Source organism: Nicotiana tabacum, chromosome 22 (assembly GCF_000715075.1).
Source record: "Nicotiana tabacum cultivar K326 chromosome 22, ASM71507v2, whole genome shotgun sequence".
NCBI lineage: Eukaryota > Viridiplantae > Streptophyta > Magnoliopsida > Solanales > Solanaceae > Nicotiana > Nicotiana tabacum.
In genome coordinates this window covers 188,821,828-188,847,520 of record NC_134101.1, presented here as the reverse complement: position 1 = coordinate 188,847,520, position 25,693 = coordinate 188,821,828, and the positions used below count along the sequence as shown (strand labels likewise).

At 37.5% G+C, this 25,693-nt stretch overlaps 1 protein-coding gene across 4 annotated transcripts in view; it reads right to left on the bottom strand.

Moving 5' to 3' along the window:
• Positions 1 to 16,524, bottom strand: part of LOC107825691 (uncharacterized) — a 46,518-nt gene extending 29,994 nt beyond the window's left edge. For 2 of the 4 annotated variants that reach the window (XM_075245106.1, XM_075245107.1), the window contains exons 1-10: positions 16,129 to 16,521; positions 15,939 to 16,033; positions 13,011 to 13,110; positions 12,598 to 12,702; positions 12,271 to 12,433; positions 8,442 to 8,559; positions 8,232 to 8,331; positions 8,071 to 8,151; positions 7,881 to 7,975; positions 7,633 to 7,783 (exon numbers count right to left, since the gene is read on the bottom strand). In XM_075245106.1, the coding sequence (XP_075101207.1) occupies positions 7,633 to 7,783; positions 7,881 to 7,975; positions 8,071 to 8,151; positions 8,232 to 8,331; positions 8,442 to 8,479 (465 nt within the window). In that variant the 5' untranslated portion in view covers positions 8,480 to 8,559; positions 12,271 to 12,433; positions 12,598 to 12,702; ... (1 more) ...; positions 15,939 to 16,033; positions 16,129 to 16,521. Of the gene's footprint in view, positions 1 to 7,632; positions 7,784 to 7,880; positions 7,976 to 8,070; positions 8,152 to 8,231; positions 8,332 to 8,441; positions 8,560 to 12,270; positions 12,434 to 12,597; positions 12,703 to 13,010; positions 13,111 to 15,938; positions 16,034 to 16,128 lie in introns of all 4 variants that reach the window. The other 2 variants (XM_075245104.1, XM_075245105.1) reach the window with 2 other exon arrangements.
• Between the last annotated feature and the right edge of the window lie 9,169 nt (positions 16,525 to 25,693).

Genomic DNA, 25,693 nt, shown 5'->3' with positions numbered 1-25,693 from the left:
TGATCCAGTCAACTTACAGAGGAACAAGACTTGGTGGAACATGATCCTCCATGTATTTGGTGGATAATTTGGAACGAGAGGAACTTAAGATGCTTTGAAGGTATAGTCAACTCTGAACAAAAGATCAGTATGAGTTGTAAATTTTTGTTTCAGTTTTGGTGCAAAGAAGCACTAGTAGAAGATGTAGATTCAGTAGCTGACATCTTGGGATCTTTGAAACTAGCACAGGACTAACTTTTTGTTCTTTTTGGGGTCCTGTAACTCAGGTTCCTCTTAGCACAGTCTTTGGGCTAAGGACTGCTTTCATAGTTAATAATATACATGTTATCTTGTTAAAAAAAAAATGATACCTACTCAATTGATTATGTACAGCTGCAAACTATGATGGAGACCGAAGTAGAAAACGATACTACTAAAGAAACGTCTTTTCTCCCCATATTTAACTTTGATTGTTCATTTTCGTAGGTCTAAACGATATCCAGTCATCTTGACCTTGAACAAACAAGTCAAGATACGACGATCCATATTGATCATTCTTACAAACTTATAATTTATTACAACAACATACCCAGTATTATCCCACAATTCATTACAACAACAACAACCACATACCCAGTATTATGAATTATCTCACACCGTAGGGTCTAGGGAGGGCAGTGTTTACACAGACCTTACCTTTACCTATTGAAGATGGAGAGGATGTTTCCAATAGACCCTCGGCTCAGGAAAGCATAAGCACCACATTAATGAACAGATAGACAAGAAGGGACAACACCAAAAAGCCATGTAAAAGCAGCATAAAAACAACAAGATAATAAGATGACCAAAAAGAAAGAAAACGACGGGTAGTCATAGAAACCTACTACCAACAAAATGCGCGAGCATGTACTAATACTACCAGTATGAACAATCTAGACAACCTACCCTACTACCCTAATCCTCGACCTCCACAGCTTCCTTTCAAGGGTCATGTCCTCGAACAACTGAAGTTGCGCCATGCCTTGCCTAATCACCTTTCCTCACTTCTTCTTCGACCTACCTCTACCTCTCAGTAGGCCCTCCAATGTCAACCTCTCACACCTCCTCACCGGGGCGTCTGTGCTCCTCATCCTCACATGTCCAAACCACTTAAGCCTCGCTTCCCGCATCTTGTCCTAAATAGGAGCCACACTCACCTTGTCGCAAATAACCTCATTCCTAATCCTATCTAACCTGGTGTGTCCGCACATCCATCTCAACATCCTCATCTCTGCTACCTACATTTTCTGGACATGGGCGACCTTGATAGGCCAAGACTCAGCCCCATACAACATAGTCGACCTGGTCACCACTCTGTAGAACTTACCTTTAGGTTTTGGTAGCACCTTCTTGTCACCCAAAAACCGGGAGCGAGTCTCCATTTCATACATCCCGTCCCAATACGATGTGTGACATCTTCATCGATCTCTCATCCCCCTGTATAATAGACCCAAGGTACTTAAAACTTCCTCTCTTAGGGATGACTTGCGAGTCCAGCCTCACCTCCCCTTCCCCTCCCCAAGTCTCACCACTGAACTTACACTCCAAGTATTCTGTCTTGGTCCTGCTCAACTTGAAACCTTTAGACTTCAGGGTCTACCTCCACACCTCTAACCTCGCGTTCACACTGTCTCGCGTCTCGTCAATCAATACAATATCATCTTCAAATAACATACACCACGGCACCTCCCCTTGGATGGATGTGGCATGTCAGTACGTCCATCGCCAGGGCAAACTTATAATTTATTCTTTCAAGTATAATTATTTACTCAAAGTATTGTTTTAATTATAATATTAATACTCTTTTTACAAAAAATTGTATATTAAATAACGGGACATACTTGTGCATTGCACGTGTCAAAAAGCTAGTTCATTCAATATGCATCAAAACAAAAGAAAGGAGTCAACAATAAGTTAAATTGCTTCTCGTGTCTATTGGATCTCCCCTCCTAGGAAGACTATATGATGGAAAATACAGTATTTGGATCGATCTTAAAACACATCAAAATGCCAAGATATTTCAAGTTCTCCCACCAATAACATACTCTAGCTCTAGTACAATGTATGTAACACTCCAGTTCTATCAAAATGTTTGATAACCTTCACATTATCCAATAAGTAAGCTTTATCCCAAAATAAATTGGATATGCAACTACATTCATGAACGATTGCATGTAAAATAACAAGTAAATGGCAAATAGCTAAGTTTATTAGCCCAATCACTTTCACCGCACCAAATATGACATCGCAACAAATTTCTATTTATCCCCCAAAAAAAAAAGACAACCCTATGGCAACGATATCTGGCTTGCATCATAAGGTAAGCAGATTTGTTTTATGAGCACAAACGAAGGGTAAATTTGTTATTCGAACAACATTTTTGTTTTCTAAAGCAAACACAGTTCTGGAAAACCAAAAACAGTGAAAGGCTATTTTTGGAAACCAATTCTTCCACCATTTAGGCTTTCTCTACTGGGAGTCATCAAAGGAGGAATGGGCATACACTGGTTCGATAAGCCAAGGAAAAACAACCACCGCTTGGTTTTGACACTCAAGCGACCCGCCCTGCTAAAGAAGATCGATGCAAAGGTTAGATTTCACCACCTCTATCTACCCAACTAGTACTATTTGATCTAAAAAAATCCAACCTGGAAACTTTCTCTCCCCCAGAAAACCCTCTATCCCCAAGCCCCTTTACTAGGTTGGGCAAGCTTTGATGCCCCTACTCCCAAGAAGTTGCTGTCAACCAAATCCAAACACATGTTGTTCCCAAGGATCAAAATTAAAACAAAACCAACCAAAACCAAAACCAAAATGTTTTCTAATCCAAATCCCACACGTCAAACTCATAATGAGTAAAGGTCTATTTCCTCGCAAATTTCTTTCACCAATGATTGTGAAAGCAGTGTTTTAAAGCCTTATAAGAAAACACATTTATTAATGCCACAGGACATGAAGTTAGAAATTTACTAAGATCTTCTGAAGTAAATATGTTCGGAGTAAATATGTTATCTTTTCATTATTTTAAAAGGAGAGGTAAGGTGCATTATAGTATTTTATTCTAAAATGGTAATCTGAGGATAGTAATAGAAGATACACATAAGGAGAAATACTTGTTAAAAAAATGAACCTCGAGCCTAACTCAACCCCAAAAGCTAGCTCATGAGATGAGGATTGTCCAAGACCATATAAGGAGACCAAGGACCCTAATATCCAACGATGTGGGACAATTAACACCCGTTGCATGCCCAAACCAGGAAACTGGAACGTGGACAAGATAATATGGGACCCCAACATCGAGTGAAATAAGAATTGGGTGGACCTGGCTCTAATACCATGTTAAAGAAATGGAGTTTGGATTTAACTCAACCCCAAAAGCTAGCTCATGAGGTGAGGATTGCCCAAGCCATATTAAGGTAACCACTCATCCCTTAAAGCACAGATGTGGGACTCTTCACAATCACAGACCCCTCACACTCAGGGCTAGACATCTAGAGCGTGGACAATTTAATATGGGGCCCAACATCGGAAAATCGGGACTAGGACCTTTGTCTACTCTAACACCATGTTAAAGAAATAGACCTTGAGCCTAATTTAACCCTAAAAACTAGCTCATGAGGTGAGGATTTCCCAAGACCATATAAGAGACCAAGGATCCTAATACCCACTGACGTGGGACAATTAACAATACTAAAACATTTCATTGCTAAAAATAAAAAGTAAAAAAGAAATGTGCATTATTCAAAGATTATTAAATGCTTTTGAGCCCATATTAAGGATGGGTTGGGTACCACGGTTTAAGTACCAAACATTCATATATGAGGTAAGTTAATCTCAAGGTTGGAATATAGATGTGAGTAAATTATCAAGGAGATTTCTCCAAAATCTACCCAAAGGATCTAAAAGCTCTCTAACATGTTGCGGAGCCTTCGGTCGTGAGAGGGTGGATGTAATTCAGCTCGAACGAGGTGAGAGGGGTAATAGACTATTACCGTTCAGTTCATGTGACGAACCGAACATCTGTTAGGTCCCGAATTCTGCGGGACCGCATCTCAATTTGCACATGGATAATGTGCTACCCCTTTCTTTTCTTCCAAACAGTGTTTTGGATAGCGTGCGGCGACAATTAGCGACGAAGGCCCGCTTCACTGAGGCGAGATGCGCGCAGCGAAGCGCTCGCCTTTTTTATGTGAAGCGACAATTTATACAAAAACATAAAATATTATATACATATATAAGACTATAATTCTACTATGTAAGACTATAAGTTAATAATTGAAAAAAAGGCAAATAGAGCCAAAAAAAGGGCCTCAAAGCACCCTCTGTTTCTGAAAAAAGGGCCTCAAAGCAGCCTCTGTTTCTGAAAAAAGGGCCTCAAAGCAGCCTTTATATTTTGCCAAAACAGAGCCAAAATAAATTGAGAAGAAGAAAGATGAAGTGAAGAACCTCTGTATTTTGCTCGAAAATTAGAGCACAAAAACATACCTTTGTTTCTACTCTTTTCGTCAAAAAACAGAGGAAGAAAAAAAGGAAGAAGAAGAAGAGAAGAAGAAGGAGAAAGAAGAAAGAAGAAAAAAATAAGGAAACTCAGAGCTCATACCTAGTCTTTCAATGGCAGAAGCTTGATGAAGAAGAAGATGGCACTTGGAAGAAACCTCAAGATTTGAGATGAAGAAGTTGAAGAAGTTGTTTCGTTCGAGCCCTAATCGCAGTTCCAACCTTTTCTTGTTGTTTTTTGTTCGAAGTTGAAGAAGCTCTGAACTCAAGCCCTAATCGCGACCTGTTATTTTAAGTTTTGCCCCTTTTCTTTTTGTTTTTTTAAAAATAGCGACGCTACAGTCGCTACTCGCTACAGTGTCGCCTCACGCAACACACCCTGAAGCGACCGCTATTTTGAAACGCAATGCAACAGTTGCCCTGTAGCGATACTGCCTCGCCTCGCCTCACGCTATTAGCCCTGAGGCGAGCGCTATTCATAACACTGCTTCCAAACTCGATCGAATACGTCGTGAACCTTTGCGATGGATCGACGAAAGTGCGCCTAGCCAGGAGTGTGGTTGGTGTCACCTCCCATGCGAATTTCGTACTTCTGTCGGATCCTCCCTATCCCGAGACCCATAATCTTTCCTAGGACCAGCTTCTACGACGATAGGCATAAAGGCATGATTAGTTCCACAAATCTCGAGGGGAAGTATCTTATTTCACTTGTCGGATTTGAAAAGGAATTACATAGGATAAAGACTTAACATCACTGTTGTGAGACCAAATTTAACTATTCAAGTGTCAGCCAAAGAGGAAACTATTTTCCTCCGTTTTCTTTAGCCCATTCAGTCATAAACAAACAAATAAGGAAATTTCGAAGCAAACAGTAACCAGTTATGTGAACAAATTATCATTAACATATTCTCAAACTTAGGGGCACTATGAATAATCATAGCCCCACAGGAAAACATCAAGAATACGCCAGTAAGAAAAGAATAACAGACAATCTTAATCATCTAACTGTTTAGCATAGTAATCATAATAAAAGGTTGGTTTGGGCCAGCACTGGAGTTAGATTATGCTCCAGTACAGTTTCAATAGTTAAGATAGACTATTACAGTTTTAATAGTTAAGAACAAACAATCTGAAGCTCAAACCATTAATCCAGCAAAGGCGGTGGACAGTAGTTCATATTTTTATTCATCTTTTAATAAAGTACTAACAAAATCCAAGCAATTCATAACAGAATTAGCCAAACAATGTAAAAGACCTAGACCCAAATGGAATTTAATGTTCAGCCTGTACAAGAGTAATAAGAAAGCAAGTGTTCTTTATTTTACAGGGCATAGAACTTAGAAGTAAATTGTGACAATGATTTTCGTTAGAAGGAAAACACTACTTAGAGCATCCAAAGAAACTACAAGTCCTGAGCAGAATCAAGTCTACATGGGTGGATCTTTAAAAGCTATATATGCAATGGTGGAAGATAAGAAATTAGTCACCCATGCAAAAATGTGGAATATAGAGGAGGGAAGCTAATTTACATCAACATCCATTATTTTGTTTTTAAGAAACTGTTTAAGAAATTATGATCAAATCATTTTTTATGATTGAGCTATGGATGTAAAATAGAACTCAGAAGATCTATTAATTTTAACATAGTGAAAATGATTTTTTAAATGAAACAGAAGTTACATTTCTTTCCAAGTAATATTCATAAATCTCAAAGTAAGGCAGTGAAAGAAGAAGACCATTAATAATTTGTGAGGCACATTTTGCCAATACTTAGCACCCAGCATTTCTTCTAATGAAACAGCTAATACATTAACAACTGGAGATACAACTAGCATAGATCATTTTAAATAAAATGAAAAACAAAGTGCTGCCTGACGCACCTAAAGGATTAACTTCTTTACAAGAGGGGTTGCTCTGATGGTAAGCAACCCCCACTTCCAATCGAGAGGTTGTGAGTTCGAGTCTCCCCAAGAGCAAGGTGGGAAGTTCTTGGAGGGAAGGATGCCGGGGGTCTATTTGGAAACAGTCTCTCTACCCTAGGGTAGGGGTAAGGTCTGCGTACACACAACCCTCCCCAGACCCCACTAAGTGGGATTATACTGGGTTGTTGTTGTTGTTGTTGTTGTTGTATGAGCTCATCAGCTAGCACTTACTATTTTCCTAAGTTGCTCGGGCTCTTAACTTTTGGTGCCGCACCCGTGTAAACACAACGTGAGTGTGGGTGTGGGATCCGTAGTGGATATGATCAATTGACTTTGGGTACTTTCACCAAAATTGATGGTGGAACTCGGGACAGATACAATAATTACTGAAATCAAAATAAAAGATAGGGTGAAATGGAAGAAAATGGAATATCTTGTATATAGAAATTTCTATGCCAGTCCTTTCCTTTTATCTCCTTCTCGGATTCTCCTTTGGAAACGTAGAAGGGCTACAAGTTCCAATCAGAAAATGCTTCTCCGTTTTCTTATTAGCTTAGTTCAAATGTTAATGCTCTTCATTCTTTATGGTAATTGAACTTGTAGTCCTTTTCCTGCACTCTACAAGCACCCAAGTTTCCTTATAATGTCTCATAGTTTAGGCATATTTTTATAACTCTACTTTCAGATATTTGAATTATTTTTAGCCGAATTCCCGCACCCTATCCATACCTCCGGAATCTTAAAATTTAGATCATGAAGGATCCAGGAGACTCACACCCGTATCGGACACCCGCACCTGAGTCCGAGCAACTTAGCTATTTTCTCAATTCCAATGCATTTAGTGAAAACGTGCAATAAAGACATAATGCTTCATATTTTCAAAGACATGTATCTGTGATTCAAGAATGTGCCAATTGAATAACTCCTTAGGCCAAATAGACATAAGAACTTACAAGAGAATTCATAATCAGGCAAAAATACACAAAAGGACCGAGGTTTCACTGGACACTAGTTATTTTGCTCATCTAATAGTATGGACCAGCAACTGCACCTTGGAAACCAAGTCAAGAAAAGACACATATTTCATTAAATGAAGGGCATCGTACCAGAGCCATGTATTATCCAGAAAAGTAGCTTACAACAAGTACATTGCTGCCTAGTAAATAGAAGCTCAATACATAATCTCAAGAACTACCTGAACACCAGCATAGTGTTTCCATGCTTTGTCGAGCTTGTAGTCGGTAGAAAGTAGACGATAGTTAGACAACGCAAGCTCATAATCATGTAACATGAAGGCGTAATCACCCAAAACTCTTATTTGCGATTCAATAGAGCTGAAAGTATACCTTGAAAGGCAACCACAAACTTTGATTAGTCATGAAAGAGAAAAATGAAAACAGAACCATGTAACAAACTAGACAAAGGATGAGCCTGCAAACTTACATTGGACCAGCTGGGTTTTCTGGTGTATCTTCTTTCCCCTTTCTCCACCACAAGTTCTTTATTTGGTTTCTAAAACCTTTTCTTGTTGCAGAAACCTGCAATTTAGCACTGTAAGTCACAAAAAACTACAGAAGCAAACAGACATGTTACCATCAGCTTAAAAATTGGGGGGAGGGGGGGTAGGGGGTACCTGCTGATTGAGAAGACGGATTTTTTGCTCCATATGAGGAATAATATGTTTAGACGCTAGATCTTGTATGAATTTCTCCAGCTGCTCGATTCAACGCATAAGTAAATAATTACTTACATCAAGGAGAAAGATATTAATAACCAGCTATCCTAAGAAAGTACCTCAAAGTTCAGCCATACAAGGTTCAGGAACAAATACCTCATCCAAGTCATCTGAGCTAAGGAAGCAGCGTAACTGCTGGCCATGTGAAATATCAGTTTTCTGTCGGACAGAAGAAGATAATTTTGTTTACTTCATCTAATAGACAAAGATAATAAATCGAATAAATATGATGTGAAAACTAAAAAGGATAAACTCAGGAAGATTATTACAAAAGCAGCCCACAGATTTTCATGTTCTCCTGACCCATCCTTAGAAGAGTTGATACACAGCAAATGACAACAACTAGCCCCAAATGTGCTCCTCATCTCTGCCAAGGTTTTTGTTGCTCTGTAGAAAATACAGAATATAATTAACAGCGACATCATGCGAAATTGAGCTCTATCTTTTTGTAACCAAAAGACCGCCACAATACGACTAAACCATAAGTCTAGAAACAACTTTGATAGTTTGAGAGGCAGTAGGGAAAAGGACTATATGATAGCCCTACAATAGTAGGAACTCCTCTTGTGCCCCTTTTAATAGTTGTGTACCGTATATTCATTCCAAGACTGAGTTTAATGTGAAACCCTTGATGATACTAGATGAACTTCGCATCAACATGACTTAGAGAGGCTTTGGAACTTGTTAAGTGATGAATGCCATGTTGTGACTGAACAGTGAACACTGACAAGGCTCCTTGTTGAGTGTGAAAGTTATTCAAACAATGAGATAGCACTTGCGAGATCTAGGAAAAGAAACGAATGACAAGAGACAGGTATCAGAGAGCCGAAGAAGCAAGAAATGACCTGATGGGCAGTACCTAGGTGCTATCTCAGCAATACTGAGGTGCTGAAAAGCAGAAAAAGAAGATTAGCACATGCCAAGTGCTTCAGAGCAGGAAAATTATGCTTCTAAAGTTCTCCAACCGCTAGGCACCACATGCCCAAAGCCTGGTTCGAGGCAGCAGGTGTATGTTGTGGCTGTTGGTCAGTGACTAGGCACTCCAACAACAGCTCCTAGGTGTTGATAAGCATTTTCTAGGTTTCCATTAAAAACGACGACAAAACTGCCTTCTGTCTGTTGCCATGGAATGTATAGGTAGGGATTTTTTAATGCTTGCAAAGCCCGTTGCGCGCTCTCTATCCCCTTTTGGGGGCGTCCCTAAAGAGAAGAGAGTTCAGTCTACAAGAGCCGTTGGGCCACATCCATCTATCCTAAACAGTAACCCTTTCCTTGTTCGGTCTTTGGAGAGGGAGCTAGACGAGTACTTGCAAGAGAGCAACCGGCAGATCTAAAACTGCTATAGTAGAGTAGAACAAAAGTACCTCCCAAAGGTTCTAAGGTTCTACCTTTTCTTGTGCATTTGGGAATAGATAGAAAGTTTCCAAATGAATAAAAGACTCTAGATTGATTGAGTGTAATGTTCATGAGGTTCTACATCATCCTCTTCACCACAAATGATCCACTTGCCTGAAAATGACCTGGATCAATATGGAAATCCCAATTCATTTGGCCTTTCCATACAATCAAATAGAAAGCCCCAAGGGCGCCATATTCTAGGAGCTCAAACTATGGGCTTGAATAAATCCTCCTATTGGCCAAGGGACAAGCCTTTCCATGTCCTATGTTATATGTATATATATGTATATAAGGAGCTCCTAAAAGAGTTTGGAAACATGATTTACTGGAAAGCAACTGAAGGCAAGGAAAGGAGAACTTTTTCTTAAATCTTTCATTAAAATTGAGATGTTAATGGATATCCTTTTGATGCTTTCAGGCTCTATCATAACCTATTTTACGTATTCCAGTGTTGTGATGGAACTCAACACATTTTACTTTATTTGCATTTGTCTTCCTTATCTTAAATGAATGTTAAGAGTTTCTACTCAATCTTGTGCTCGATTTATCTTATTGATTGACCACTGATCAGATTATTCGGCAATTCTATTATTGAACTTAGAAAAGGGTATCTAGGATTGGAATTGAATAACTTAAGTTCAAGAAAGCTACCTCATTAGCTGATTGATATAGATTTTCAGGATAGGTATATACCTAATGGTCTTATGAAACCATAGTTAAGAGTTGAAACTAATGCATCTTTGATGTACTTCCATCGAAAAAATGCATCTTTTATTTATAGGAATAAAGAAAGAGGGTTAAGGACGATAGGCTTGTCAACAACTCAAAAGATACTTGCTAGTATTATAAAGTTCATATCTCAATCCACTGAAGTAAGATTTTGAGGATGCAATTCGTTGAATGAAGTGTTAGAGAAATCACAGTCCTAGATTTTATATTGAATTCCATAACATCGCAACCGCCTTGTCTGTCATTCGGGGTGGACGTCGGGTTCAGTTTGAATTATGAAAATTTAAGGGTTTTTTTTAAGGTAAAGTTTAAATGCGTCTGAATCGGATTTTTTAGAGTTCGGGTTCGAATTTCGGTTTGCTCATTTCGGATTTTCATTTGAACCAATATGTTGGGCTTCTTATTCTTCTAACAAAAAAATGAACCTCCAAATGCTAGTCATGTCAATTTGCCTTAATAAATTCTCATCCCCACCACAATCATCTAGAGATTTGGTAATTGTAACTTTGTAGGTACAAATGCAAACCCTTGATATAAGAAAAGATATTAGAAGAAGAAACATAGAGTAGTAGTAGTAGTAGTAGTAGTAATAATAATAAGAAGAAGACAGTTGTCATTATCCTTTACAAGTTCAGTTCTAAAATAAGTGAAAAGTTTGGGTAGTACCAAAGATTGTCAACCTATTCTTACGTGGGTTGTTGGCATTTACTAATTATTTAAGTTAATATTAGGCTTGGGATTAGGCTAATGTCTAATGGATATGCTTGACTGATTTAGTTGTTAAGGCCTAAGGGCAAAACATAAGGTACAAAAAAAATTAGATTTTTGGATATCTGAAATTTATCACTGCGATTCTGAAATCCGATTTTTTCAAAAAATTAAAACCAAACACCAAACCGTAATTCAAAAAAACGAACCAAAAATCCGAATTTTGGTATTTGACCAACTATTTTTTTGTTTGGATTTCGGTTTTGCCCAAACTATGTTCACCCCTATTTGTAATTAATTTAGTACTTACAATAGATTTAGTTGTTTGAACAAATCCTAGTTGTTGTCCTTAGCAATTAAATTAGTGCCAATTCGTCATGAGACTGCACTAATACTAACTCTATATTACTTGTGTACATCCACGTACACTTATGTGTTTGTTGAGACAACACTAACTTTATTTGAGCCAGTCACAGAAGTATGTTTTGTTAGTTCCAGGTTCAGATAAAAGCATTTATTCTTATTTAGGGAGGTTGCTTCAAACTTCTCAGTCAGTTTAAAATGCCTAGGGTATTTGAGTTTAGCAGTTAATTCAGCATCAGGAATCAGACGCTCAAAACAGACATGCCTGTCTAAACTCCCAAAAAGAACTTGCATCAAAAGTTCTGTAATCTGATTAAAGGCATAAGGTCTCCAAAGAGGTCTAAAAAGTACTCCAGTTGTGTTCAAAAAGCACACACCAACAAAGGCAATAAAGTATGACTTCCCTCATCTTCTTTTTTTCTTGTTTGATGACTATGGCTAACTTCCCTCATTTCAAGCTTCTTCCCGCACAGGAATCCCAGGACTTCCAATGTCTTTAATTTTTGTGTGTCCCTGGCCTTGTGCAACTTAGGGAAATCTTAAGTTACTATTTGAATTCAATACAAGCAGAATTATGAGTTTATTTCATGGTTTCCTTTATAAATCTATGAGTTCTTTGACTGCTAAAAGTTAATGAAATAATTTTTTGCAAGTACAGTAAAGTAAACAAACTTGTTTCTTTATTTTCAAATACTTTCTCGTCTTTCTAGAAACATCTATCCTTTGCTTCACAACAGCATTATTTCAAAAACTAATGCTGATCAAAAAATCCGGCTTTACTAAAGTACTTCAATTTCCACTCCTCAAGATCTGTGATTGCGATGTTAACAATCTCAGTTTTATAAATCACCATGTCAAATTACATTGGACAATTTCAGAAGGAAGGAAAGAGCATCAAACCTTTCTAATGAGGTGTATTCACCATCGTGTACCAATACAAAATGCTTTAGAATTTTTGGATCCATTGCACCATCGTTGAGAAAGGAAGGCAACTGATTAGTGTTAAATAGGTCAACAAATTTGTTGATGGGATCTTCATCCCGCGAAGAAACAGCCAAAAGACCTATATTGTTATCACCACAGAGGTAGAAGCACTGTAAGCTAGAAACGAATATTCAGAGAAGTGAGATGGAACCTCATTTCTAAAAAAGAAAAGAGAAGTGAAAAAGAGGGAGTACAGTGGGGGAAGTGACTCAAGAAAGTGTCAGAAAAAAAAAGGCAGCTTACATGTCACAGGATGGTCAAAAGCTTCATGTTCTGAAAAGGAGACTGTATGTACTAGCTCATTGTTGAAATATTGGAACCATGACGGTAGGAACTCGTTTTGCGAAGCTACATCGGAACAGCATCGGGGATTTAGTCCAACAAAATTCCATACTTCCAGACAGAAAATTCTTTTAACTCCAAACCACAGAAAGTAAACCAATTGGTTATGGACTACAAATACAGCAAAAAACTAACTGGCCAGTATCAAAACCGCAAGTTATAAATCTAGCTGTCCACAATGAATTGTAATCTTGCTAGGCCTATGATTTATCTGTTGATACACTTTTGTTAATAATAAACTTGGAGATCACATATCCTTCTTTTTTAAGATGAGAAAGACTTTAACAAGTTTAATGTAGTGGGAAAAAAATTACAGTTGAGCACAGTCTCAATTTCCAGAGGTTCTGAACATAAGTCAGAAAGATCTTTCTCTCCAGCATCAGTGATAACTTGGTTTAACCGCTCCTTTGCAACCTTGAGAAGAAAACATGTCAGTTCTAAAGCAATAAGCTTATAAAGAAAAAAGATATCATCATTCAGTTCTCAGGTCGCAGAAACCAACAAATAGAACATAAACTGAATACTTTAACGTATTGCCCTCAACAGAAACAAAGTTGAATGGAATAGGCCAATTTGACAAGAAAGTAAATCAAGGGGGAATGTAACCCAATATTTTCTTCGTAACACTAATTCCTTCAGAATACTACTCGCAGAAAATTTCTTACTAAATCCAATGCATGTTTTGAATGAAGGGGCCACTTGGAGGCTTGAAACTTGAGAATCTGTCTAAAAAAAGGTTATAAACTTTTCTGACCCAAAAGAGATGTAGACATTTCTAGTAATGCAATACTTTACTCACTTTTTAAGATACTCTACATGAGTGACATTCTAGTCATGTTAAGATGTTCATACATAGAGCCCTAATAGGATAGGTCTGTTTGTTATGCTTTCAAGAATCTTCACTTTATCAGGTCAAAACTTGGTTCCAAAGCTTCAAGAGTCTTTCTTGTGTTTACTAATAAGGTCCTCAAAATGTATCAAGGTTGAACTAGTTCTCTAAGTCATGATTTTCTCTAAGTCCTAATGTTTTATCTATGAAGCCCAATGTTCTATTCCAATGGGTAGTAAGAACTGCCTTTGCAGAATGTGAGGTTACTGAGGTTAAACTAACTGTGTTCCATTGGTCCCAAAAGGTTTCAATCTCCCAGCCCTCATATCCTTCTCTTCTGTCTTTGCTGCTTTCCCACCTCTTTTTTCTATACTACAGTTTCTTCAGCAGCTTGCTACCTTCACTATTCACATTGAACAATAACCCCCACCAAAACCCCACCCCACCCCTTTATTTCCTCATCTCTAATAACTTTGAGTTTAATAACAGTTCACGTATTTTGCAACTCTTCTCAATTTAACCCTCCAAATTCCCAAGGATCAAGGCAATAAGTGCACCCAAATCCAATTAATTTTTATTTTACCTAATGTACAAACATAGAGAAAGATGGTTTATATTTTGGATGAGGAGAATACTCTTTGGAGGGAGGTGTTCCGGAGAAATACGGGGTTTTCAAAGGGGGGCGGAGGATTAAAAATATTACACTTCCCTACGGATGATGTTTATGGAGCAATATATTGAAAGGGTGGGAAGAGTTTTTTGGGAATATATCATTTAGGATTGGTGATGGGAGTAGAGTAGGCTATTGGGGACACAGATAGGATGGAGGTAACATTTTGAGTATCACTTTTCCTTAAGTACACAATTTCATGCCAAAAGAAGATGTCAATTCAAAGCATACGGAGGCTGCTAGATGGAGAAACACATTGGGATTTGACATTTAGGAGGAACTTGCAAGATTCGGAGATCGTAGAGTTCCAGAGAATAAGAGATTGATGGAGTTGCTCCATTAACAGAATATTCCACACAATAGCCATGATGCTTAGAGTTTTTTTTTTTTTGGTGTGTGTGTGCGTGTTGGGGGGGGGGGGTGTTTTTCCGTAAAGTCTTATTATGGTTTGCTACTGGGTAGGGAGGAGGCAGTCTTTCCTCATCTTTCGGTTCGGATTCCTAAAGTACTGAGAAAGGTGTGTTTCTTTACATGGCTAGTTACAAGGGGGTGATTCTAACAGCTAAAAATTTGAGGAAGAGGGTTGCATGTGCTAGTTAGTGCTTCATGTGTAAGGGCTCGGATGAAGATGTAGATCACCTTCTTTTACATTGTAAAATTGCATCTTGCCTGTGTAAAGTGTTGGATTGATTTGGTCTTCAGTGGGTAATGCCATGCACGATTAAAGAAGTAATGTTCAACTGGAGATTCAGAAGGAGAAGAAGACCCAGAGCTTCGGATGTTGCTCCACTTGCACTAATGTGGATTATTTGGAGAGGAAGAAATGGGAGAGCTTTTGATGGAGTAGAGAAGGACTTTGTACATTTGAGGAGTAGTCTCTTTTCCCTTATTATGTTTTGGTGCACCCACGAGATTCCTTTAAGCATAGAAGATTAGGTGACCTTTGTAGAGGGCCATATTTTTTTGTGAGGCTCTCTTTTTTAAGTATACTTCCTGTATACAGGTATTTATGCCCTTCATTAATGAAATCTTATTACCTTATTAAAAAAAAATTGGATGAAGCTTCACAGCAAGTTTACTAGTTTGTGCAGAACTTCACTTTAACATTTTCCATTAGTAATTGCATCACGATAGCTCTGATACCATGTGAGAAGGCACGGGACAAAATATGATATATTGATATTGTGTGTTCAATACAATACAAGAGGTCCTTATTTATAGCTATACTATACAAGGACATACTACTCCCATTCCAATGTGGGACAAGACTACATTATGTACATATCTAACAACTTTGTGTACCATGCTACCTCATAAATTTCCAAAGCTCCACGACTGAAGGTTGTGTGCATCACTTCCATATCAAGGTGAAGTATTTCATAAAAGCTCTGTGCAATTACTTTATTATTCAGTTATTTAGTAGCTTCTGGTTGAAGCACTACATGAATTTACTTTTACGACAATAAAGATTGAGAAGCAATGAAATCATTAGCAAATGATTTAGTAGCTTACTAGCTTAATACTCCATTAAAGTAATGTGAAATAAAATTACTACTCCCTGTTTCCCATTTTGTTCCACACAATCACTATTTCAAGAATCAATCAAATAACTTTTTCTTTGACAACACTTATCTTCTTCATTTTTTATAAGTACATTTAATTATCCAAAATCCAATTATAGTAGTACTCTTCTGTAAGGAATGAATATATATTGCAATTTTATTTTCAGCAAAGAAAAAGTACCTCAATATTAGGCTGCCGAATATCTGAAGCATAAAACAAGCGCAATTTAAACTTCTTGAGCCTGTAAGGCTGATCACTTGCAGTTCGAACTGGCACTGTTCCAATAAAGTAAAAACATTTCACAAACAGTTAATTCTACGAAAAGATTACTATTAAATTTACATTAAGATTGTATTGAAACGGAGTTGACCGTCGATATTGTTGAAATTGCAGAAAGGAGAAAGCAATTGGATGAAGGAGAGTTGATTCTTCTGAGAAGATTCCTCAACGAGAGGGGTGCGGAGGACCATGACCACTGGAGTGATCTCCTCCAATATCATTCGCCCTAGAGTTGAGTTCGCCGGATCCATCGTCGCCGGTGACTGGATTAAAATGACTCGGGACTCACCGACTCGCTTGATCTCCCCGGCTATCTACTACTTTGCTGGGTGTTTATGCTCAGAAGTCAGATCCGGAGCTGTTGTACAATGAAGTAATGGAAATCTGGGCTACCAGTCCAAACCAACTCTATTTAAAACATGACAAAAAGATGCTAGAGCCCTTAAAAATTTTATAGCCAAAAATATAATATGGCCATTTGAACATTCTATTACCCAGTTGCCCCACTCACTTCTTATGCCTCTACGGCCTCCCCTTTTTTCTCTTTTTTGTGTTTATTCTTTTATTTTTCTTAATATTATTATTATTTTTTCACTATATCTTTTTCTTTCTAATAAAATTTTACACTCTTTTTCAGTTTCTATTTTTTATTTATAGTATTATTTTATTTCTTTCTTTTTTATTCTTTTTTGTTCTCTCTAGTAACTAGTAATCTCTTTTTTAATTTTTTAATTTTTTATTATCTTTTGATGTATTTTTTATTTTTCTTAACTTTATTTTCTTTAGTAATCAATTTTTTCTACTCTCTTTGTTCATTATTTTTTATTTTTTTTCTTGTATTACTTTTTTCAGTAAAATTCCTTTGTCCAAAGATTTTATCACTTTTTTTTACTTTTTTTATTCTTTCTAATTAAATCGGTGAATCCTAATATTTTTGTTGGGTCACTTTGTTTTGCAGTATTTTTGAAATTCTTTATTTTATATTACTACTTACAATAAGAGGGAATAGCAGGCACGTCTCGGTCAACATGAGTGCTTTCATAGAAATAAAAATTGATCTGAGGATATTTCTGTCATTTCAAAGCTATTCAGTCGATCGCTCAGTTTAACACGTGTAGTTCCAGTTTTAACATTTCGCAGCACCTCTGGTTTCTCAGCTAAAAATCTCGACCGAACGTAGAGAACTAACGGCATCTCCAGAAAAGTAACGCTCCAGAACGTCTGTTCTCTCTCTCTCTCTCTTTGCTCTCAAGTTTGTACTGCAATGTGTTTTCCCGTCAATCGTATTTTCTGGTGGGTATCCCTTCTACCATCTCTTGGTTCGTCTTTATCTGTATCTCTTGATTCATGTTTATCTATATTTGTCTTGAGGAATATTTGAGAAAATTCTTGAACGAATACCATTTCTATTGAAGTTCTCTAGGTGTTTGAGAAAATTCTTCAATGAATTACCCTAATTTCGTATGCATATTTCTGTCTTCTCTATTGTTTATGTGTTTGAAAAAATACTTGAACAACCAAACTTATCAGTTGAGTTAGCAAGGACGAGGTGACCGCTTCAATTACTAACTGTTTGCTATGTTTTTCTTCTCGCCTCTACTATGTTTTTTGTTGGTCGTATATATCATCAAATACCTTTGTTTCTTTGTTCGATCTCTGACCTCTTCATTTGTTATCTTTGTTCTCTGTCAATTAATTTTCCAATTATTAGCTTATGCGCTTCTTGTTTTTTCAGTTGTGCGCTGAGGTTGTTTCAATTGTTTTCTGTCGGTTTATTTGGCGATAACTGGGGTATTTGGGGCTTTGACATATTTCTCAGATGTTGACGGCCTGTGTGTATTTGAGACGGATTCTTTTGCTATTTCCATAATGCATAGACTGTTTTGGCATATTTTTTTATAATTAATTTTTGCCTCTATAAACTATCAACTTGGTGGTTAAATAAAACTAGCTTTTCGATTTATTGACACTAAAAAATTAACTTAAGATGGCCTTAGAGATGCACTTTGCTGGGAATTGTGTATAGTACAATCGGTAGGATGTTAACCTAGAAGCGTGTTAAAAGATTACATTTCCTCTGCGCTTGGGATAATTAGATTCAAAGAGCTATTTATATGAACTCACTATTAGATTGAAATAATTACTGATCCAATCAGTTCGGAATTGAGTAGTTGATTGCTTGATTTGTATTGAAGGTATGTCAAAGAGATGCTATAAAATCTGATGAGTTTTACTCCTCAAAATTATACAATTGGCTGGACAATTTCCAGATCTTCTTTAACTTCTTCATCATTTTCTTGCAACTATTATGAATGTACTAATAATTGACATCATATATATTTGATAGAAACTAAGTGATCTTCTTTATAAAAAATTAGATCTTTCATTGCTGTTTTTGTTTGTTGATTCGATTCTACCTTTCTGAATTTATTTTTTCCTGTTAAAATAAAACTCCTTTTTATCGACCACTCCTTTCTTGTTTTATAGTTATACTTTTACCACAAATTTCCACGGCTACTTGTATTGTTTGCTGTTGTGTCTTGCAGTCAAATAAGTCCTTCTTTGTTGCCTCGAAAAGTATAGCAGTGGTAGCATATATGACACTCCAAAAGGGTGCTTTTACTAGCAAATCAGGCAAATGAATTGGACTAAGCACATGTTTTCTGTTGCAGTCATTTCCACTCTTCACTGTGCGTTCCTGTGCCATTTCTTTTCTGAAATCATGTGGAGAAGAGTCTCCTAAATATGACACTTCCACTTTTGCAAATGAGCTAAGGGACATTGAGCAACTTGTGCTTCTGATTATTTCTGTTTGCTCTTTTTCTACTTAGTTTAATATCTATTGCTATCCTTTCTGTTGGCATAACTTCAATGTTTACAGATTCAAATGCTTGGTCAATATTAGAAGAATTTGTAGCAAACACTTTGTACTTTCTCCTATTGTGGCAGTGTTATTTTGGCAATTGTGAAATTCAAGAGTTGAAGCTATTAAGGTAGATAAGGAATGTTGATTTAGATTATTTGAAGAATGCAAAGTTCAAGTTGAGCTTGTAGCTTGAGACAGGTTAAGGCTTCCATATGTTCTATAAAATGCTTAAATTTTTTTTTGCTAATTTAACATTCAGTTATATTTAATATAGTCTTAAATGAGAATGTGATAGTAGTACTAACTACTAAATGTGATTTTTTGTTGCCAGAAGTAGTTGTGTAATATTCTTTCCAGTCATAAGCAATTACATTTTTTTATGCTCATATTCAGTTCAAACTCATTTATCAGCGTGATCAATTCAGTTTTACTCAGTATCTACCTTACTACTTTCTTCATCCTTAGTTTTTCTATTTTTACACTTGCGCTACTTACGTTGTTTTTAAAATAGAGTGTACACCTGGTTAGTCAATTTCTTCTTAGGCATAATGTTTTAACTACACATTAAAGTGATACTCTTCTAGATCTTAAGACATGCACATTTAGTGTTCCAAAGAGCTACTTTAAGGAGTTTTGTACTTTAGATTCTGTTGATCATGTGTAAAAGTCTTATGTACTTGGGCTATGTGAATCAGATGAGAGGATAAAGGCTACTTAGAGTGGTTCATTCGACTGTTGATTTCTATTTTATCTTTCTTAGTTTTTTTCATAACTAATAACATCTCTTATCTTTCACCTAAATGCAGTTGTTACAACTCTTACCAAAGAGGATATAATGAGTTATAAGGTATGTGTCTTTGTCATCAAGACATAATGGTGTCATCAACTTTTCCATGTTGGTCTGGTAGATCTTTCCAACGAACTATATTTTCGATTCGGGACTAATTGGCATGTGTATTGCTTGAAAAAAATATTTCTCTTTTTGGATCTATGGTATTTTCATTATATCTAAGATCATGCAAAAGAGCTTTCTGACAAATTTTTATCCTTGCAGTGCAATTGGACTACAGTATAGTCTCTTTGGTATTCATGGAATTATTTGACGCTTGACACAGGTTATTTGCTAAAACTATTTGGAGGTATTATACTAGCCCTGCATAACTCTTTTATATAACCTTTTGTCAATATAATTATTTTAGTGTTCAGCTATGTCTATAGTGCAAAATACTGTTGAGCTGATTATGAGACTTTCAGCTAATGTGCTTCATGCTCTACAAGTGTTTTCATCAAAACTTGATTCCTAAATTATAGTTTATTTTATTATTTACTGAAGTCCTGTTGTTATATGGTTTCCGCATATTATGACATCTGGTTCATCAACAACCTTTCCTATGTGTTGGATTCACTTGCACTTAATGTTAAGTGACTGTGTTTTAGCCTGCAAAACAGTTGTCTCTGATATTTACATCAGATAGCCATATTATTCTTCTGTTCTTATCATTCTATAGTTGGAACAATAGAAGTTACTTGACTAATCCTTGTTTTCCTAATATCTGGTAATAATTGTAGGGTTCATTTACGCACAATAGACAGTTGGACTGCCTAATGTTAGCGAAGCCCAGGAAGATCAACAAACTATTCTGCTCCTCATGCTAACATAAAAAGGAGAAATAATAGTTCAGTCCTTTTCACAGGTAGATATCTCTATCTACCTTTTTCCAGTTTTGCCTGATGGCATTACCAGAAAATTATATGTGGGCAACTTCACTTGATATGCAATTCATATTCCTTGGTATAAAATGTGTTTATGTAAGATGGTATTTTTTACTTTTGAGAAGAGACAAAAAACCAATAGTTGGAACAACCTTTGGTTGGGCCCAGGCAAAGCCCGGGCTAACCTTACTAGTTATATTATAGATGGTTTTCTTTTATAATTTTTAAACAAATTTTAAGATTTAATAAAAATTATCTCGAATTTTTTATATATATAATTAAATATAATATTAGTATATTGTGAATATCGTTTAGCATAGCACTAACCACAGTAGACAATGATTCAAAACTAATAACAGTATACCATTTTTCTACCGGATCGCTTCAATAGAATTAGAGGATATTATGAATACTATTTAATTACAGTATACAATAACTCAACAGTAGTCATGGTATACTACATATTATATAAAAAGATATTGAATACCATTTAACACATAATTTACTGTCACGATTCTGATTTTCCCATTTTCGGAGGATCGTGATGGCGCCTACTCGTGAAAGCTAGCCAAGCCGAAAATTACAATTTTACTATCATTATTATTAATTCAAATAGGAACAGATATTAGTTAAAAAAAGATAATTAAGAAATGCGAAAATGATATAACAGTGCCACAACTCAAGTACATAACTACCCCATAGATCTGGTGTCACAATCCACGAACGGCTAAGATTTACTACAAATATAAGTCTGAAAGAAGTACAACTCTTCTCGAAATAGAAGAGACAACAGAAAACTAAAGCGGGGAAGGGGGACTTCAGGCTCCGCGAACACCAGCAGATCTACCTTGGTCTCCCTAGACTAAATGCAGCTACCTCAAGCTACTTACAAAAGGTCCGGCACCAAAATCTACACAAAAGTGTAGAGTGCAGTATCAGTACAACTGACCCCATGTACTGGTAAGTGTGGAGCCTAACCTCGGCGAAGTAGTGACGAGGCTAGGACATGACAACTATATAAACCTGTGCAGTTAAATCGTCTACGAACAGAACAATAATAACAGGAAATAATAGATAAAGATGGGAAGAGGAAACATGCTGCGGGGAAGGGGAAACATGCTGCAAGGCTAAAGTCACGATCTTGGCATGACAGTCCAATATAGCATGATAAGGTGACAACCAATCCATCCCCAAAATAACAACGAAATCAACCATATCGAGGAGTAGAAGGTCTACACTAGTCTCAAGATTCCCAATAACAAACATGCACGAACGATAGACACGGTCTACAATAATAGAATCACCGACCAACGTAGACAAATATACGGGAGCTCTAAAAAAATCACGAGGCACAACCAAATGTGAAGCAAAATAAGAAAATACATAGGAGTATGTAGACCCGGGATCAAACAGAACTGAAGCATCTCTACTACAAACCAAAATAGTACATGTGATAACAACATCGGAGGACTCAGCCTCAGGCTTGGCTGGAAAAGCATAACATCGGAGCTGGACCCCACCACTCTGAACTACGTCCCTAGGACGGCCTCCTGCTGGTTGGCCTCCACCTCTAGCTATCTGACCCCCTGCCCCTAGCTGGCTGAGCGGGCGATGGAACACCCGGTGCCTGAACCATGGCACGAGAACCCTGATGCTGAGAACTGCTCGATGCTCGAGGACAAAATCTAGCAATGTGCTTCGGATCGCCACAAGTATAACAAGTCCTCGACTGCTGGGATTGCTGACCCTGGAACTGATCCTGACGGCCTGATTGGCCACCCTAAAAACTCTGGAGCAGAGGTGCACTGATAGGAGCTGGTGATGCATTATAAAGCAGCTGATCTGAATATTGCATATGAGAATCACGACCACCTAGAGCACCGTGAGAAGCCTGTAGTGCTGAATGAAACGGCCTAGGATGATGGCCCCTACCGAAAGAATCCTTGCCTCCAGACGAGGCACCACTGAACCTACCAGAATGACGGGGCCTCTTGTTAGACTCCTGACCACTCCCCTAAGCTAGAACCATCTCAACCCGCCTGGACACATTGGCCGCATCCTAGAAGGAAATCTCGCTCCCTATTTCCTTAGCCATCTGTAATCGAATAGGCTGAGCGAGTCCCTCAATGAACCTCCTCTCTCTCTCTCTCTCCCTCTCTCTCTCTCTCTCTCTCTCTCTCGGTGGGGAGTATAAGAAGAGCATGACGAGCCAAATCAACAAACTTAGTCTCATACTAGGTGACAGTCATAGAACCCTGCTGGAGGCGCTCAAACTTCCTCCGATAATCCTCTCTCCGAGTGATAGGGAGAAACTTCTCCAAAAATAGTTGAGAGAACTGATCCCGCGTCAGAGCTGGTGAACCAGCTGGTCTAGCCAAACAATAATCTCTCTACCACTTCTTGGCGAAACCTGACAGATGAAAAGCAGCAAAGTCGACCCCATTAGTCTCCACTACCCCCATATTTCGCAGAACCTCGTGACAATTGCCAAATAATTTTGGGGATCCTCTGAAGATGTACCGTCATATGTAGTAGTAAAAAGATTGGTGAACCTATCCAACCTCCACAATGCCTCAGCAGACATAGCTGGCCCATCACTGATCTGTGCTACAACACCCAGCTGAACTACCCCAATTGGCTGAGCTGCTGGAGTCTGGAACTGGGGAACCATCTACTCCGAAGTGCGAGTAGCAGGAGTTTGGCTCCTCCCCCAGCCTGAGAGATAGCTGGTGCTACAGGGAATATGCCTGAGTGACGTTTTCCATAAGGCCCACTAGATGGACCAGAGCATCCTGGAGTACCGGGGTGGCGATGAACCCCTCTGGGACCTGAGCTGACCCTACTGGAACTGTCTGGGCCGGAACCTCATCCCCAAACTCTACTTGAGGCTCCGCCGCTGGTGCTGCTGCTCGAGCTCTAGGTTGAGCCCTGCCTCTGCCTGGGCCTCTAGTAGGAGCTGCCATTGGGGGCCCGGGCTGCTAGTCAGCTGATGAAGCGGTACGTGTCCTCACCATCTGGGAAAGACAGAGTGGAAGTTCAATTAGCATTGAGAAATCAAGTCGCACGGTAGAAAGGAATAGATGTGAAATTTTCCTAAACTCTGTAGCCTTTGAGGGATAAGCACTGTCACACCTCTTTTTTTACCACACCCCCGGAAGAGGGATGTATAAGGGAGTTTTTTCCAACTTAAAGTGACAATCGAAACGGGATTAATTTATTAAAAATTCAGAGTCGTCACTTGGGATAATTTATGGTGTCCCAAGTCACCGGTTCAAATCCCGAATCGAGGAAAAGATTGACTCTGTATTACAGTCCGCGAACACAGAAATCCGGGTAAGGAATTCTGTTAACCCGGGAGAAGGTGTTAGGCATTCCCGAGTTCCGTGGTTCTAGCACGGTCGCTCAACTGTTATAATTGGCCTATTATCTGATTTTAGTACATGTTTTAATCTATGGTACAATTTTAATTTTATAATCGCTTTTATTCATTTTTAGGAAGATTGCAACGTCATTTAAAATATGTCTCGAACCACGTCACATAAATGCACCCGTAGTTCGCAACACATTTCATATAACATTGTTGAGATTTGGATTTGGGTCACATAAATGCGCACCCGAGTTTAGGAAAGTAGATTCTTAAAATACATACCTAAAGCAACCACGCGTTTGCAACTTTGCGAAAGCCATGGAAGATTCGCTAAATGGCACACCTCGAATTATAAAAATTAAAGTATTAATTAAACGAGGGTCATGCATTGGAGGTATTCAGTAATCAATCAATTACTTAGGAAATATCCAGTAGTCAGATTTACGATTCTGTTTGTGCTTTAGCAAATATACTTGGAAACAAGACATAAGAGGAAGTTTCAAGCAGAACATATTTAATATAATACTGATATCATGAGTAGGATTTTCCTCCTTTTTTTGTCAACTTAATAATTGTCAATAACAATCCAAAACGTTACACAATATAATAATATGCAAAAAGGATAAAGTTGGGACCTTGGAATCAGCGTTTTTAGTAGCGGTGTCAATGGTTCGGTTCGGACGGTTATTTCATAAAATTTGTATCATACCATTTTTTCGGTTATTCTATTATGTATAACTAAAATTAGACTTTTCGAAACCGTCCCAATCATGTCGGTTTCTCTTCGGTATCGGTATGGTTCGGTTAATTTTCGGTATTTTTTTAAATATCATGTAAAATTCACTAGTAGAAGTAGAATGCGATAACATACGTTTTTATAGGATTTAGCAAAATTCTCTAGACATTTTTACTGTTTAAAGGGTGATGAATTAAAAAAAAATGGCTAGAATATAGATCCATCAACTGTTCTACAACAACGTAAAAGAAATCAAACAAAGACAAAGAAAATATAAATCACACGAGTTGAAAGATATACCAAGATGAGACTCAAGAATAAAGTCTATAGAAGATAAAATATTCAAAAAGATAAATCTAAATTATATGAAAGGAAACATATTCAATACATTGTAGTTTGCTACTCATAATCGATAAAATACTTTGTGTCTTGCTAATAAAGATACTTGAAATAATTTAGTTTAAGTAGAAGTAGCATAGTAGGTTTTAGGAATTAATATTTTGAGTTTAATTACTTGTTGGCTCGTAATAGTTTTCATAATTCCAAGGCCGAAAGAAAATTTAGTGCATTATTATTTTTAAACTTACCAAATAAATATATTTTCCACATGTAAAATTTATTCGGTACGGTTCAGTATTTTTTCGGTTTATTTTTATAAAATAAAATACCTACCCTAATTATCGGTGCGGTTATAGATTTATATAAAAACTTGCGGTTTCTTAAAAGGAAACCTAAAAATCGGTTCGATGCGGTACGGTTTGGTCGGTTTAGTCGGTTTTCGAATATCCATTTACACCCCTAGTTTTTAGGATCAGCTTTAGGCTGGACAGATTGTGTGAGGGATTGAACGTATTTTTGGACATTTTTGGATTTGTTTTTATTCTTAAGACCGAAGGTCTTGTCTTCGATTATCGTCTGTTTCTTTGCTAAATCTGCAAAATCTGCATTTTTCTTGGCACCATACATATACACAA